Genomic DNA, 18,346 nt, shown 5'->3' on the forward strand with positions numbered 1-18,346 from the left:
TAGTTTAACCTTTATAAGGTAACTAGGTAAGATAGATCAAGCCTATTGAAGTAATTTCCAAAACATGCTTCCACAGTGGCCCACAGTACATTTATGCATGTATATAACTGTTAATTTAAAAAGTTCAATCATCCGTTACTGAAAAAAGTATTGGAATATTGAAGCAATCAACCAAATGAACCCAAAAACTATCCACACCCTAAATGGGATATACGGTAGATATAATAAAGAAGAGAGAGATAAACCATAGTATATAATAAAGCAATAAAAGATTTAAAAAGACTTATGAATTTACCAATTTACCCTTCCACACAGTAGTTACGGTCCACCACATTCACACTCGAAAAAAAACCAAATATTATTCCCTTGAAAGGACAATACTAACCTCACCCACGAATATATCCACGACATAATGTTGAAACAAGATTAATAGATTATCATTCCATTCATACATACATACATACAACCCTAAATATCCGAAAGGGGAGAAAGATTTTATTCCATACATAACCCTAAATATCCGAAAGGGTACAAAATTTTCATACATAATAATAATAATCCACCATAATCATAATCCAAAATTAATAAATTAAAATAACAACAACAACAACAACAACAACAATAATAATAATCCACAATACAACATTGAACAACTACCTCAACCCTATGATAACTTAACATTTCACATTAACGATTTTAGTGACCTTTCTTTCACTGGCTTCCTCATTCTTCTCTTCCCATTTTCATTATCACAATAATCATCATAATAATCCTCTTCATCAGAAATACAAGGAACAACATTAACATCAACGCTACAACCAAACTCAACACCAACATTATTATTATAATCATGATTAACAACATTAATCTTATCATCATTATTATTAGTACCACCTAATGTTACAACACTCTTGTTACTATCATCTTCTTCACCTTCACCTTCAAATTTGTCACTTCTTCTTTTCGCCCACAATGGACCAAACCCAGAATAATAATAAAATTCATTATTATTCGAACTCGAAGAACCCGCCGCCGACTTCTTCGGTCGGCCTCTACCACGTCGCGGCCCCGGTCCCACATTGCCACCGCCATTCGAGCTTCTCTTCAAACCTACTACCTTCTTATCGCCACCACCACCGCCACCATGTTGTTGATTATTATTATCATCAAGCACCATCATATCAAAATTTTCTATCGCAGGTTTATTATTATTATTATCATCAACAACATCTTCAGCTTCCATCATCGAAGCAACAACAACAACACTGTTTTTTATTTTCGACAAACAAAACTTATTCATTTCAACACAGAACGAAACAAACAATACAAAATTTCATAGAATCAAAAAACCCTAATGGGTATTGCAAGTTAAATAAAAAAGTTCATAAATTGGGATTTAGATTTGGATTTACGTTTACCTTTCATCAATAGCTCCAAAAGAATCCCCATTTTTTAAGGTATCTTGATCTTGAAACTAAGCAAAAAAAATTAAGAACAAAAAAATGAGAAATGAGAGAGAAAATAGATACCCATTAACCTAATTTGAAGGAAAAAGGGAAAAACTAGAAGAAAAGAGGAAAAATATTATGTTGTGTGAGGTGAATAAGAACCCTAATGGATGAAAATGAAAATAACAAAAACCCTAATAGATCTGAGAAGAAGAATAGAATAAGAAGAAGAACCTGGATTGAAGAGATATTGAAGTTGGAAGAGTGAAAGGGGATCACATCCCATGGAGATTGATTAAGCTGACAAACGTGCGTTTGAAAAGTTTCAGCTGGAAATGAACCATTTTTGAGCAATGAAGATGAACAAGTATGTAGAAGAGGGGAAAGCTTTGCGTTTTTTCGAATCCTCATATCAAAGAATGAAATATTTTTCTGATTTTTTGTGAATGAAAAATGGGTTTTATACTGTGTCACTGTTGAAATTTTTATTTATTTTATTATCCTTTTCATTTTATCTTTTTGACAGATCTCAGTCTCTTTCTTTTCTTTTTCTTTTATTTTTTTTCTTACATAAACACACGTCTCGATAATCGTTCTTTTATAAAAAATTTAAGAATAATGCTAGTAATACACTTCAACATACTCTTTTTTATTGGTTGAAATTCACATGGGTTTCATAAAAAAATGTGGACTCATATAACTTTTATGGGACCCATATAAATTTTAACCAATAAAAGAGAGTGTGTTGGAGTGTGTTTGTTAAAGAGTGTGTTACTAGCACTCTTCAAAAAATAAATTTGTTATATTTCCATATTTTCACTAGAATATGGTTTTGGATACGTAACTCAAATGGTAGGTATCAAAGATATTATTGAAGCATGTATACCAAGTTTGAATTCTACTACAGTATTTGACTATTTTATACAAAAATCTTTTTATTAGAAGAGAATGTGATAATTCAAAGTAAATAAAATCTTTTAAAAATCTAAATTTGATCCAAATTCTTTAAATGAAACGTGTTAATCACATGGATAAACACACACTTTGATATAATTAATAAAAAAATTTACAAAATAATATATAAAGTTCTATTTTATTATGATTTTAAATAGGATTCTCTTATGACACATGTTAAGGAATATAAATATAGAAATTCTGGATTTAATGATGTAAAAAATTTAATGCTTCAAAAATTAAATGTACAAGTTTCAACAAAAGTTTTCACATTTGCTTCTTTAACCTAAGACATTGGAATCAAGTAGTTAATGAACTCTTTCTATGACAAATTATTCAGAAGAACTCGAGTTCGTTTTCTAATGAGAATGATTTTTTAACAAACTTTATTTACCTCGGAGCTGAACTTTGAATTACTAAGACTCATTTTCCTTAAAAATCAGAGAGTTAATAAAAAAAAATGTGGCACAAAAGTTAAGTTAGTATTTGAACCAAAATTTAAACCAAATACGACAATCCCATTTTTTAGTAGAGTACTCTCTTTGGTTCTTTTTTAATAATACTTTACAGATTCATTGAATAATTAATATAAATTAAATATATTAATTATTCAATAAATATAAAAAAATTAAATTTCTCTAATAAAAAGAAACTGATAAAATAATATACTTCATTCGGTCATTGTTATAAGAAAAAATTTATTTTTTTAATTCATAAAATATTTTATGTATCTAGACCATATTATAAACTAAATACATCAAATATTCTATGAACTTAAGAAACAAACTTTTTCATATAATAAAGACCCGAGAAAGTACTAAGAAAAGTTATCAGGTTTATGCATTCTGGCTCCTTCTTTCCCCCATTAAATTCATGTGTTTTTTATTTGTTTATTTTTAAAATGACGATTTTGCCCTTAGATTTTGTCATTATTTACTCAATGAATCGGCTGCGTGTGGTAAAGTACCCTACAACCACGTCACAGCCTATAACATAGTTTTGCTTGGTTGTCCATATCCAAAAGTGATTTTTTATTTAAATTTTTCGATGAAAAAGGAAATGATCACGTCGTGACAAGCCCACAGTGTATCCACCCAAAGCAATGCTAGATTCCGTTTCAAAATGAATTGAAGCCATTGTTTTTTTGCTGAATTCTAAATTATATATTATATATTACGGTTTTGTCTAACATGCACAACCACATTATTAAGTGGTGCATGGTGCACAAGTTAGCCATATCATTATAATGAATATCAATTTTACTAAATCTATTGTTAGATAAAAAAATTATATCGTTGAGACCATTCATAAATTTTTTAAATTTTTTAAATTTTTTTGAAAATCATTTGATATGGTATTGAGACTCATCAAGATTAACGGTATTCAATAAAAATCCATAAACCGTTAATTTTGATGGATCTCAATAACATATCAAAAGATTTTCAATTTTTTTCAAAAAATTTATAAATGATCTATACGATATAAACTTTCAATCCAACGGTGGATTTCGTAAAAATTAGTATTGGTTATAGTGTTTTCGGTTACTTGTGCATGGTGCACAACTTGAAAGACTTGTGCACCATAGACTTTGCCATTATATTACTCCAAAATCAATTGGAGTAGGATTTTATTTTCTTAAAATACAAAAGGTTAACACCAAAAAAAAAATCATAATTTTTTTTAATTTATTCTTATTTTCATCTAAAATATTAATATGTGAAAATTTTGTCATAATGTAATTGAGTTGAATTAATATTTTTTAATTGAGTATCTTTTGCGTTTAACAATAGTCAAATTTTTTTAATATGCATAGAATAGAGATAGACTAATTTCTTCATTAAAAATTTAACATTGCAATATTTTTATGATTGAATTTGAACTTAAATTTTATTTATTTAATTGTAAGAGATGTTTAACATCTCATTTAAGCTGTGAAGCTCCGATACGTACTCAATACAGATACTCGTCCGATATTTTTCGATACACGTATCAAAGAAGTATCGACAATTATTATTTTTTTTTATAAAAAAAAACATAACTGATACGTGTCGGATACTTCTCCGATACGCGCATCGAAAAAATATCGGCAATTAATGCTCTTGGATGATGGAAACATAGGAAATGAGACTGATACAATTCATGTTTCCTCTTAAGTATTGAATGTTAGAGTATGATATTACCAACTATATTTTTTTTGGATAGTACGTTTTTTTTAATAAGCAAATTGTTAGTTTATTATATTGTTATGTTAGTTTTTATCCTTGTCAGGACTTGAACTCTAGATCTCCAACTTCTTACCCCTTAGCTCAACTCGCTTAACTAGTTGAGCTACCCATCACACCCTTTTTTTTGGGTAGTATTTAACTTAAGATATGTAATTGTCACTTATTTGTTCAATTTGAGTAATTTTAATGTTAATTTCTATCATTATCAATTTTAATCATGTTTATATATTGTGCAATTACATATATTTAATTTTAAATTTAATTTTTAAATAATGTATACTAGCCGTATCATATCGATAATTTTAAAAAATTTCCTTTATCGGTATCGTATCATATCGATATCGTGTCACGTATTGAACCTTCATAGCATTTAAGTGTTCTTGAAAGAGTTGAAATTTTTTTATAAGATAAACTTATATTGTAATATAAAGGCTTTGGGCATTAATTGATACACATAATATGAATATGTACCGGTATATGACTTAGGTGAATGATTGTGATTGGTCCATAAATAATATTTAATATATAAAAATTAATAAATATTATTTGTAAACCAATCAGAATCACTCACCTCAACAAATGTCCCGGTACATATCTATATAATATGTGTACCAAAAAATTCACCCAATCATAATGTTTTAAAAATTATATATGCAAGTTTTAAGAGATTGTTTCTATTTTTCCATCCTTAATTAACTTGTGTCTTTAGGCACATGTTAGCAATTTTTTTTTGTTTAATGAAAAATGTTAACTAATGTCTTGAGGATTAATTAAAGAAAGGTTGAGGCGTCGAGCTCTAATGTGTTGACTGCTATTAATGAACTGTGGAGGAACGATGTATCGTCAAAGGTAAATGTATTTAGCCGGAGGTTATTATTAGAAAGGTTACCAATGAGGTCTGCGCTCCATCACAGAGATATTTTAGCTAATCCGCATGAGTTGTCCTGTGTTTTTTTCTTTCTTAATCACGAGGATTGGAGCCATCTATTCTTTCTATGTCCATTCAGTAAGGGTGTGCGGGAGGCTATTTATGGGTGGTTAGGTAACTATCTTCCTTTCGACAAAGAAGGTTGGAATCATTTTGAGTTGTTCGGCAACATGGTAAAATCAAAGAAAGGTGGGCGTGTTAGACACTTGATTTGGTTGTCTACTACCTGGCATCTTTGGAAGCATAGAAATAATGTGATTTTCAATGGAGTTCTTCCAAATGCTTCCCAAATTGTAGATTTTATTAAATTTAGCTCTTGGGTGTGGTTTAGTTGTCGGTTTGGTAGGAATTCTAGTTTTTCTTTTTCGGATTGGTGCCATGAACTTATGAGTTGTATCCAAAGCATATAATTCTTTGGCTTTGGTATGTAAGGGATTGAGTGTTAGTATCGAGCAATAATAATAGTAGAAGAAATGAGAAGAATAGAAAAAGAGAAAAAAAGGACACAATGATATAACGTGGTTCAGCACACAGTGTGTGTGCCTAGTCCACGGTTGCACTAGAGAAGAGCTTTATTACTTGGTATTTAGAAGTTTACAAGATGTCTATATATATAGCACTTAATGAGACATAATAAAAATAAAATAAGCGATGTGGGACTAATTTAGACCACACAACTCTAACAATTCTCCCACTTGGGGTCTAAGTTTCAAACAACAACAACTTCTTGTAAACATTGAGCTCATCTGCTCATTCCCTAGTGCAACGCCTTCGTCTTCAATTATCCTCGAAGGCCAGCTGAGGTTATGCAAAGCCTCAGCTTGTCAGTAGTGACAGTCTTGGTTAACATATCTGCTGGATTCTCTGATCCAGAGATCTTTAGCAATGACAACTCTCCATCATTTATTAGCTCCCTGATAAAATGGTATTTCAATTGAATATGCTTGCATCTAGAATGGAAGACTGGATTCTTAGCAAGAGATAGAGCACTCTGACTATCACTGAACAATGGAGCATCATCTTGTTCTTTCCCCAATTCTTTGAGAAAATTCTGCAACCAAATCATCTCCTTAGCTGCTTCTGAGATGGCTATGTACTCGGCTTCGGTGGTTGAGAGAGCAACACTATGTTGAAGTTTAGACTTCCAACTCACAGCCGTACCTCCCAAAGTGAAAATGTAACCGGTGGTGCTTTTTCGAGTATCTAAATCTCCTCCCAAATCTGCATCTGAAAAACCTTGTAAGGAGATATTACCTTTTCTGAAGCACAAACACATCTCTGATGTACCCTTCAAATATCTGAGTATCCATTTTACACCTTCCCAATGCTCCTTTGCTGGATTTGATAGGAACCTACTGACAACTCCCACTGCATGTGCTATATCAGGTCTGGTACACACCATAGCATACATCAAACTCCCAACTGCTGACGCATATGGTACTTTTGACATGTAACATTTTTCTTCATCTATCTGTGAAGACTGACTCTTTGAAAACTTCAAATGAGATCCCAGAGGAGTATTTCTGGTCTTGGCATCTTCAAGGCTAAATCTATCAAGTAACTTGTGTATATATTTCTCCTGAGACAATTTCAAAGTTCCTTATGATCTGTTTCTGAGAATTCTCATACCAAGTATTTGTTTAGCTGGACCAAGATCCTTCATTTCAAAGTTTTCTGCTAACTTCTGCTTCAACCTGTTGATTTCTGCCATATTCGATCCTGCAATCAACATGTCATCAACATACACAGCAAGAATAGTATAACTGTTAGCATATTTCTTAACATAGCAACAATGGTCCATGTTACATCTGTTGAATCCTGAGTTACTCATAAACTCATTAAACTTTTTGTACCACTGTCTCGGTGCTTGTTTCAAGCCATATAAACTCTTATTAAGCTTGCATACAAGATTCTCCTTGCCTGGAACTTCAAAACCTTCTGGCTGAGTCATGTAAATGTCTTCCTCTAAATCTCCATGTAAAAACGCAGTTTTGACATCTAACTGCTCTAAGTGAAGATTCTCTGCAGCTACAATACGCAAGATAACTCTGATGGTGGTCATCTTGACGACAGGAGAGAAGATCTCTGTGAAGTCAATTCCCTGTTTCTGTTGAAACCCTTTCACCACAAGTCTCGCCTTGTATCTTCTACTACCATCAGATTCTTCCTTTAACCTGTAGACCCATCTATTATGTAAAGCTTTCTTTTCTTTTGGCAACTTGGTCAAAGACCACGTTCCATTCTTTTCAAGAGATGTCATTTCATCTTTCATTGCTAGCTCCCACTTAATAGAGTCATTCCCCTGCATAGCTTCACTAAAACATTCTGGTTCACCAGCATCAGTTAACAACAAATAATGTAATGAGGGAGAATACCTATCTGGTGGTACTGACATTCTGCTAGATCTTCTCGGAGGAGTTGATGGTTCTGATTCTGACTCAACCTCAATACCTGTATTCTGGCTTTTAATGGCTGTATCACTTTCTGAAATTTCTTCAAGTGTTGCCTTTTCAGGAAGTTCTGGTACTTTACTAGCACCCACAGATTCTGCAGAAAGTCTGTCCTTATAAAATAAATTTTCATTAAAGGTGACATTCCTGCTTCTGATGATTTTCTTGTTTTGGTCATCCCAAAACCTGTAGCCATACATGTCAGATCCATAACCAATGAAATAACACTTTCTTGCTTTCGGGTCCAGTTTATCTCTATTACAAGAGTCAATTAGTATATATGAAACACAACCAAAGATTCTTAAATGTGAAAGTTTTACCTCCTTTCCTGACCATACTTCTTCCGGCAATTGATAATTCAAAGGAACTGATGGTCCTCTATTGATGAGATATGCTGCTGTGTTTATTGCTTCTGCCCAAAATACTTTAGGCAAACCAGATTGGATCCGGATACATCTAGCTCTTTCGTTTAAGGTTCTGTTCATCCTTTCTGCAACACCATTTTGTTCAGGTGTTCCTGGTATTGTCTTAATCATTCTGATCCCATGTTCTGAACAGAAATCTTTAAACTCTTGACTATCATACTCTCCACCATTATCAGATTTCAGACTTTTAATCTTTAGACCTGTCTGATTTTCAACTTCTACTTTCCACCTTTTAAATACAGAAAACACATCTGATTTATTTTTAAGAAAATAAACCCATACCTTTCTGGTGGAGTCATCGATAAAGGTGATGTAATAGCATGAGCCTCCAATAGATTTCACCGGAGCTGGTCCCCAAACATCTGTATGCACCAATTCTAGCTTTTCAACTTTGGAATTCTTCCCTGTTCTTGAGAAGCTAACCTTTTTCTGCTTTCCAAAGATACAATGTTCACAGACACCAACATCAACATGCTTCAAGTTTGATAACTTACCCTTTGTTGCCATAAGTTTCATTCCTTTTTCACTCATGTGCCCAAGTCTTTGATGCCATAAGGATGAATTATTGACAACCTCAGTAACTGCTATCATATCTTCATCTGCAACCATGTAAAGAGACCCTTGCTTCTTACCACGAGCCACAACAAGATTACCTTTTGTTACCTTCCAAGCTCCATCTCCAAAAGTGGTGTAATGTCCTTCACTATCCAACTGCCCTATAGATATCAGATTTCTTTTTAAGGCTGGAATGTGTCTGACATTGTGCAATGTCCAAAGAGTTCCACTAGAGGTCCTGATGTCAATATTACCCCTTCCGACAATGTCAAGAGGTTTTCCATCTGCAAGATAAACTTTTCCAAACCTTCCAGAAACATAATTAGATAACAATTCTTTACAAGGAGTGGTGTGGAATGACGCACCTGAATCCATAACCCATGAATCAACAGGACTATCCAAGCTACATATTAATGCATCATCAAATTCATCAGTTGCTGCATTTGCGGATTCATCATCATCATGCTTTTTATTTCTGTGACTCTTGTTCTTCTTTGGTGCCTTGCACTGATTGGTAAAGTGGCCTATCTTGTCACAATTCCAACAAACAATATCACTTCGAAACTTTGTCTGACCTTTCCCTCTTGACTTTGATCTACCTCGACCATTCTGAGACTTTTGAGTTGTCCTTCCTCTGCTTTCAGTATTCAATGCTGAATTAGAAACATGACTGGAAGACTCCCCTGAGGCTCTCCTGCGAACATCTTCGCTTAAGATCAAGTTACGGATGTCATTGAGCTTCAATGTGTTATCCCCTGTAGAACTACTGACTGCTGTAACAGTTGCATCCCAACTATCCGGTAGTGATGACAATAGGATCAGTGCTTTCACCTCATCCTCAAATTTAATCTGCACTGATTCCAACTGGGAGAGAATAGTATTAAATTCATTAATATGATCAGTTATAGAAATACCTTCTCCCATCTTGAGGTTGAACAACCGACGCATCAAATATACTTTGTTGGCTGCAGACGGCTTCTCGTACATATCTGATAACGCCTTTATCAAACCTGCAGTAGTCGTCTCGTTCACAATGTTGAATGCAACATTCTTGGCCAATGTCAATCTGATCACGCCAAGAGCTTGTCGATCTAACAAAACCCAATCTTCCTGCTTCATGTCATCTGGCTTCTTCCCTGACAAGGGTTGATATAACTTCTTCTGGTAGAGATAATCCTCTATCTGCATCTTCCAGAAACTGAAGTCTCTGCCATCAAACCTCTCAATCTTCACCTTCCCTTCTTCTAACGCCATTGCTCGACTATCTCCTCTAAACTGAGAAGACTCCCACTAATTCCTCTAAACTAAGGAATTCCCTTGGAATAACCAAAAGCTCTTGATACCAGTTGTTAGTATCGAGCAATAATAATAGTAGAAGAAATGAGAAGAATAGAAAAAGAGAAAAAAAAGGACACAAAGATATAACGTGGTTCAGCACACAGTGTGTGTGCCTAGTCCACGGTTGCACTAGAGAAGAGCTTTATTACTTGGTATTTAGAAGTTTACAAGATGTCTATATATATAGCACTTAATGAGACATAATAAAAATAAAATAAGCGATGTGGGACTAATTTAGACCACACAACTCTAACATTGAGTACCCCTTGTATGCTCCCTCATAATAAACATACTTTGCTTATAAAAAAAAAAAACTTCATATAGTAGTAAATTTACATTTACATTAAAATTTGTGTAGTCATTATTAATAAAGTATAAAAAGTGTTCTTGTAAAAAACAAGTATAAAAAATACAAAATTTATTATTTTTGTATCATTAAATAGTGTATTGGATACTAGTTAGCATGATCCTTGTTCAATTTTCTAAAAAAAAAAGGACCAAATTAATTTTATTTTGTACTAATAAATAAAGGTGGGTAGTCCACATAAACGAATTGGACCATTGCATACTTGATTGGGTCTTATTCAGCATTAACTCTTTTTTCAACCCGAATTTGGTTCGTTTAAAGTTCGTGAACAGTTCGATACGACTCGTTAGGTTCATTTCATTTTCAGCTTCAACCTCAACTACAAAGTTCCATGCGAATTTATTTTCTAGCTCCAACTCGCTATGATTCTCAGCCAAACCAGTATCATGAACTAAGATACATCTCTTCCTCGAGACTAATGATGTATCCCACATGAACGATAGTTTTCATCCCTTTAGACCATATTATATCAATAATAAAAGGACCATCTTCTATAACAATTTTACTGCAATTTGCATCATTGTTTGGAATTGAACTTTGTAGAAAGTGTGTTCACTTCATCAACCTTCTCAGGTTCAGTATTTGATGCAGTAGGATTAGCAACATGTTGCACTTTGTGCCTATGCACAACTACTGAAACTACAAAAGTTTTTGGAGTTTGATATTCGCAATTAAAAGAATGTCCAATTATCTCACATATGAGTTTGCAAGAAGGAGAAAGTTTTTCATATCAACATCCACATAAAAATTAAATTCATTCCCATGAACAAGGATTATTTCACACAAGAGTTTAAAACGACATCGATCTATGAGCACTTCTTAACCAATTGTTAACCAAATGATGTAATTAAACAGAAAAATATCAAAGTCATTATAAATAAAAGGTGAGAACTTGACTACCCATCTCATAAAATTGGGTCACCAGCCCATCCTATATGTCTCTAATATATTGGTTTAAAAATGTGTATTAATAAAGCATTTAATTATGCAATATCACTCTTTATAATTACAAATCTGCCCCATTTAAATTAATGCATAGCTGCAAAGTGCAAACCCGTATCTCCAATTCCCCGTAAACTCTCCTTGCAACTTTCAAAGCACAGGTTGGAAATTAAAAGGTTTCCTTTATTGGAGTATTTTTTAACTTTCTTTTTTTTAACGGCAAAAAAGGTAAAGTTTATTACTATGCTACTTTATTTATTATAAGAGATTAAAAAATGTTACCGTATAGTATATCAGACCAGAAATAGTAAATTATTGTTTATGTTTTTGTTTAATTTTTTTTTCTTTCTATATTTTCTATAATTTTTTTTTATTTTTGTTTTGTTCATATTTTAATGCATAAGTTTAGGGGTGACAAAACGGACGGTCCGCCCCGTTTAGGCCAGTCCAAAAATGAGGCGGAGCGGGCCAACTTAGGCATCCGAACTCAAAAGTAAAGATCGTCTTGTTTATTAATGAGTTGGCGGGCCGACCCGTCAAATTGTTATTATTATTTTTTATTTTCTACTTATATAATTACTATATAATTTACTATTTTTATATTTTTTATGACAAAAGAAATATTAACGCATAATATAAAATAACTAAAAAAATTAACAAACTTGAACTGGATGTTCGGAAATGGGTGTGCCGAGTTGGTCGATTTTGAACGGCGACGTCTCAGCTCGCGGTAGAGTGTTGATGATGGTGGTGAAGCTTGACGATTCCAGCCTTTGTGTTGGGGCAAAGGTATCTGCATTCATGTTAGCACTCCAACCCTCATGTCAGTATTTGAAAGAGGTTTTAAGAGTGTAAATGGAGGCGCAAAATGTCATACCTAGGGATTGTTGTATGAAATGCTTACATAGGAGAATTTTTAGGGTTTACGATATTGTGGGGTCCCCCACATGAGTGAATCAGCACAGATAACACATGTATTGTCCTTCTCTTCATGTATAGAGTCCTCCTCTTCACAATTATTCATATTCATAGATGCTAAGCAATACCAAGAGTTAGAAGAACTCTAAGGAGGCGACAATGAGGGCTGAGCTCTTATGGCGTAAGGTTATTCGTAAGTTTAATTTGTTTCCCCCATTTTTCATCTTGAATTCATCCTAGTAAAAATTTTAAAAAATAAAAACTAAAATATATGCCTGCGGGTCAACTCGGCCCGCCCTATTTTTTTGGCCGGGTGCGGGCCAACTTAAGACATCGAGCCAAAAACCTAGGTTTGGCCCGCCAAAAACCTAGGCTCGGCCCGCCAAAAATTGCGGTTTAAACAGGCTGGCCCGACGAGTCTTATCCGTTTTGCCACCCGTACATAGGTTCTTATATAATTGTTTTATTGTATTCATCGTATCCTTTCTACATTTTTTCTATAAATTTGTTTTTTTTTTAATTACAATGAAGGATACAAAATTTAGAATATTATAAAAAAAATATTTAAAAAGTCACTTTTTTTTAAAAAATAAACTAAAATATTGATATTATAAAAGCTAAAAAATACTACTCCCTTCGTTTTTTTTAAGTGTCATTTAGTGTTCTTATTTAACCGTCGTTTTGGTATTTTAAGGGTACGGGGTTTGTTAATTGTATCATTTGTCAATTACTCTTATCTTTTTTAATAAAACTAATTAATGTTATATATTCGAAAAACTAATTTTTTTTTTGTACATAACATATTAAATTTATTGGAAACAGAAAGCTTTGAAGCACGGACTCCGACACGGACACCGCGACACGACATGGACACGAACACCACGACACCGCTAATGTAAAAAAATATAGGACACCGACACCGCTACATATTTATAAAACATATAAATTGAGAATTAAAATATATACATGTAAATCTAATTTGAGCAAGTTATTTTTTTAAAAAAGTTTTAAAACAAGATATGATAGTATTTTACCTTTATTTATCCATCTAGGATCGAAAAAACTAAAAATATCGTAATCAAAATGTAATGTCTTCAATCTCTAATCGATCAATATTGTTGTTTCTACACATCTTTAACTCTTGTAGATATGTCTAATATGTGTCTAAGGAGAGTATAAGCAAAGAAAAAAAAATTTTGGGACACTTGTCCGACACGTGTCATACGAGTGTCTTACAGGTGTCGGATACCGATCAAAGGAGTGTCAAACTAAAGGAAAAATTGAATTTTTTCCGACACCGATATGAGCTATCCGACACGTGTGTAGGAAAAAAATAGGAATTTATTGGTGGATTAAAATGAGGTTATAATATGAAGAAAATGCGCAAAAGTACACTTCAATAGGTTAATTTGGTGTTACTATTCTAAAAAGGAGTGGAGGGAGTATATTGGTAATAAAAAAAAATTAAGCAAATTATTTTATGTTATAACATATAAATTGTAAGTAACAAATAAAAAAAATAAAATTTGTGACATTTTTTAGTTTATCTATCTTCTCTATGCAAGTAATGCAACTAAAATCAAATTCAATATGTTCTCATTGGCACTCTTTCTCCACACACACCTCAAATTCATAAAATAAACACAAATGATATTTATAAAAACTTCAATAGATTTTTTTTAAGAGAAATATTTGATTTGGACATGGACCAAGTTATAATTTATAAGTGATAAAATGTGTAACTAATTATATTAAAAAAAAATAAGAAGGTCACGGGTCAACCCACAAACACGCGGATTTAACTCGCATAACTCACGATCTTAACGATCCAACTCACACGAGCAAAAATATAAACGAATTAAAAAATTGGTCTTAAGTCCGCAGGGCTGCGGGTTAAACAGATCTATCCGCGAACTTTAACCGATATACCCAGCTCTAATTTTAATATATTAGAATAGAAAAGAAAGATTAAAAAATTTTGATTTATTTTAAATACAAGTCGAAATATAAAATAAATAAATAAATAAATAAATTTAATTAGTTTGTTTTCGAAGAACAAAAATGGGGGCATAATTTTGAAGTGAATGTAAGGACAATGATGAAAAAAAACCAAAGTAGTGCGGATTTCTTTGAGAAATTGGTCGAGTGAATAGGAAATGATAAAAAGTTTCAATTAATGCATTTGGGTTGAATTTGCAATTACATATAATAACATGTATCAATCTATCAATAATAATAATGGCACATTGATATCTCTACATTTAACAACTAGGATGGGCTAGAATACCCAACTTTGTTAAATGGGTAAATAAGAATTTGCCTAAATAAAAAGATGAATTGTGTCCTTCAAAAAAAAAAAAGAATTGTTATACACTATCGTTGTAATTTTTTTTTTTAATAAATAACCTAATAATCAAATCATGTCAAATAGTTATTTATAGAGATATTTTAAAAATTAACCTAAAAGATAATATCATGCACAAATAATTTATGGATCTCGCTAATAGATATTTCTAAGGTAGGACCAGGATTCCATGCATTCGAATTTTTGGTGCAGTCGTGCAGTCACTTGATTTACAGTCGTCCGATCAAGATCAGACGGTCATGATTTAAAACTATATTTATTAACTGCATTTATCTAAACCGTCCGATTGTGATCGGACGGCTATAAAACAACTGCATTGAAAATTCGACTGCACACGATCAATTTCCTTCTAAGGTACCGAATAAGGAGACAAAAATGAAAAGAAAAGTAGAATTTTATGTTAAAAATATTACTTTAAATTTTTTTAAGATATTGAATATATTATTTTTAAGACTAATGCTCTAGAAGACACTAGTTAATATTTTTTAAATTTATAAATACAGCTGGTACTGGAAATAAGAAAAACAGGACAATTATATGTTCTGTGTCTCTGAAGTAGAATTTATTATATGTAAGCTGTGTGATCCGAGCCCTTGCGAGTGTAAGGCACTATATATACATACCTGACCTTTTTTTCTGCAAGAATGACACAACACAAACACTATAGTTAGTTTGTGGGGCATACATGACTTGCAACCAATTTGTAGCAGTGGGTGTTGGTAAACACTAAAAAGAGTAACTTAATTGAAAGCACATACACCTTTATTTTACACTTTCTTAAAAGAACTTATGCCAAATTAAAGGTATATATGAGTTGGACAATTCTGGCTAATTCGGTCAAACTCATATAATCTAACTTAAAAAATGAGTTTGATCGCGTCACTGGTGGATATGAATTTCAAAGTGAAAAACTATAAAAAAAAAAGGTTTTAGATAAAACCGGGCTTATATCCAAACGATTGATATATTGACCCACCGACACAATAGTGCTATGATTTTTTGAAATATTTTTTTATTCAAATATCAAATGTGTTTTGTTTTTGTTGTATCTCTAAAAAAGAAAGTCAAGGTTCAATACTCCAATTTTTAAAACAAGTTTTATGTGTATATATATACATATACATTACTCTTCAGTACTTCACAGTTTCAACACTTTCTATTCTTATTCCCTTCGAGTCTTCACTCTCCAACTTCCTTTTATCATTTAAAAATAGTGATGCTAATTAAATATCATTCTTCAAAAAAGTGAAAATAGGTTTTCTTTGTTTTTTTTTTTTGTTTTTTATGAAAAATCACGATACTATCATTTTAAGATGCTAAAAAATAGTGAAAAATAATTACACTATTTTATAAGAAAATAAAAAATTTGAGTTATATTTATGAAAAAATATATTTTCTTATAGAGATATTTATGAAAAAAATATGATTCGTTATTTAATCATTAAATAATAATAATAATAATAATAATTTGGCAACACAATACCCACCCAATCAGACCCAATACTAAAATGAGAGATTATTTACTGCACTCAATCCAAAATATCCTATGTAATTTGGGCTAAACACAATTCATTCCGGCCCATGTAAACTCTACGTCAAAGATGTTTTCTCTCCCCACCCCCCGTGAATTTTTCATCCCCTGAATTTCCAATTTTGTCCTTGAAAAAACTTCGGTTCGTAGAAACCGAAATTTTTTTTGCCTTGAAAACAAATTTCGGTTTCTAAAAACCGAAATTTACTCTGAATTTGCACTAGTAAAAATTCGGTTTATGCGAACCGAATTTTTCTGCAAGGGCAAAATTAGAATATTGGGGAGTATAAAAGAATCACATGAGGTGGGAAGAGAAAACATCTACGTCAAACCAAAGGACTAAAATCTCACTATCCAATTTTTGTGTCAAAAAAAAAACTCACTGTCCAATTTTTAAAATTCTATTTATTCAATATTGGTATTGTATTATTTTGGGTTATATATGTTGTTTCTTCCAATAAAATGGCGACTTAATTAAGTTTAGTCCTTACTTATTCTTTATTATATTTTTGTTCCTAGAAAATTATTCTGCACTCAGTTTCGTTACTTTTATGTTGAGTTTTTGCCGTTTAAAAAATTCATATTTAATTCATCTTATATTAAAAAATTCTAAATTTTAGTAAATCAATTATATATGATATTTTGATTATGTCATTCAAAATTTTAAGAGTATAATGATAGTACATAATAATGCGTACCATCAATCTACTGCTATGGATCTTATTTTCGCGTTGTGCAGTAACGAGAGTAGTGATACAGTTGGAAGAGTGGCTATGTTACTCTGGTGCATTTGGCATAACCGTAATGATAAAATTTGGAATGACAATGTCCAGCTGTCGAGCCAAATCGGTAGACATGCCTTTGATGCTTGGAATGATTGCTACACAGTTCATAAATTATAGCATAACATTGTGAGTATGGCTACAGAACCAGGTCAGGTACAGTGGGAACAACCATCCCCAGGTTGGGTAAAATGTAACGTTGATGTCGCTTTTGTTACTGGCTCCGGGAAGACATCGACGAGATTGTGTTTTCGTGACAATAATGGTCATTTTATGGCTGGTATGACAAAATGGCAGCACATGGTGATGTCAACTGTAGAGGGTGAATCATGAGCTTTACTTTTAGCTATGCAAGAAGCTAGAAACAGAGGATTTGATCGAGTTCAATTTAAAAGTGATTCGAGTGTGTTGGTTGATGCTACTACATGATTTGATTGATTATTGATAGTAATCTCACATGCATATCAAACTTATAAATTCTATTTAATAAAAAATTTCTTCCATGTACAATAGTATGTAAAATCCTATTCATGTGTGTGCAAGGTAAATGCTAAAAACGCCTCCTATATTGGGCCTAAATTGATCTATTACAAATATGAGCACCAAAAGATATAAAAGTAAAGTTTTAACAATTTTGTTACACCTTCATCAAGGTTCCTAATTAGAAACAAAGAATACTTGGAATACTTTTTCTTCATTGGGTTCTCCAAGAAGTTTCAAACCCAACAAAATAGCAATTCTTCTATATTCATTTGGGGTCACTTGGTTTTACTTCTAGTAATTACACCATCTTGCTGTCCTATGTCAATGATACAAGAGTTACTTTGTTTATATTTACATAGAGAACAGTCTATAAGTCAAAAAGTAAAATAAAAATAGAGAACGGTCTATTTTTAGAGGTTTTTAACTAGCAGGACACCCGTGCGTCCGCACAGGAGTCGCGGCGTTGCCACTCCTCACTTGGTAAGATGAAAGGATATAATATTTGGTAAAAAAAAAATAGAAAAAGAACAATGGTAAAACCATCACAAAAAAACTTTAGGTCTCCGTATTAATTTAGGAATATAAATATAGATAATGTAGAAATTATGAAGAAAAAAAATAGGCTACCTTATTAA

At 32.3% G+C, this 18,346-nt stretch overlaps 1 protein-coding gene across 1 annotated transcript; it reads right to left on the reverse strand.

Annotated features, from left to right (window-relative positions):
* Window positions 1-427: 427 nt before the first annotated feature.
* LOC123883374 lies at window positions 428-1,860 on the reverse strand. Its single transcript, XM_045932151.1, has 3 exons — window positions 1,683-1,860; window positions 1,419-1,474; window positions 428-1,265 (listed from the first exon to the last, which is right to left on the reverse strand). The coding sequence occupies exons 1-3, from the start codon at window positions 1,857-1,859 to the stop codon at window positions 683-685; spliced, it is 816 nt and encodes a 271-aa protein (XP_045788107.1). The 5' UTR covers window position 1,860; the 3' UTR covers window positions 428-682.
* Window positions 1,861-18,346: the final 16,486 nt, after the last annotated feature.

The sequence above is a fragment of the Trifolium pratense genome, linkage group LG5 (genome assembly GCF_020283565.1).
Source record: "Trifolium pratense cultivar HEN17-A07 linkage group LG5, ARS_RC_1.1, whole genome shotgun sequence".
NCBI classification, from domain to species: domain Eukaryota; kingdom Viridiplantae; phylum Streptophyta; class Magnoliopsida; order Fabales; family Fabaceae; genus Trifolium; species Trifolium pratense.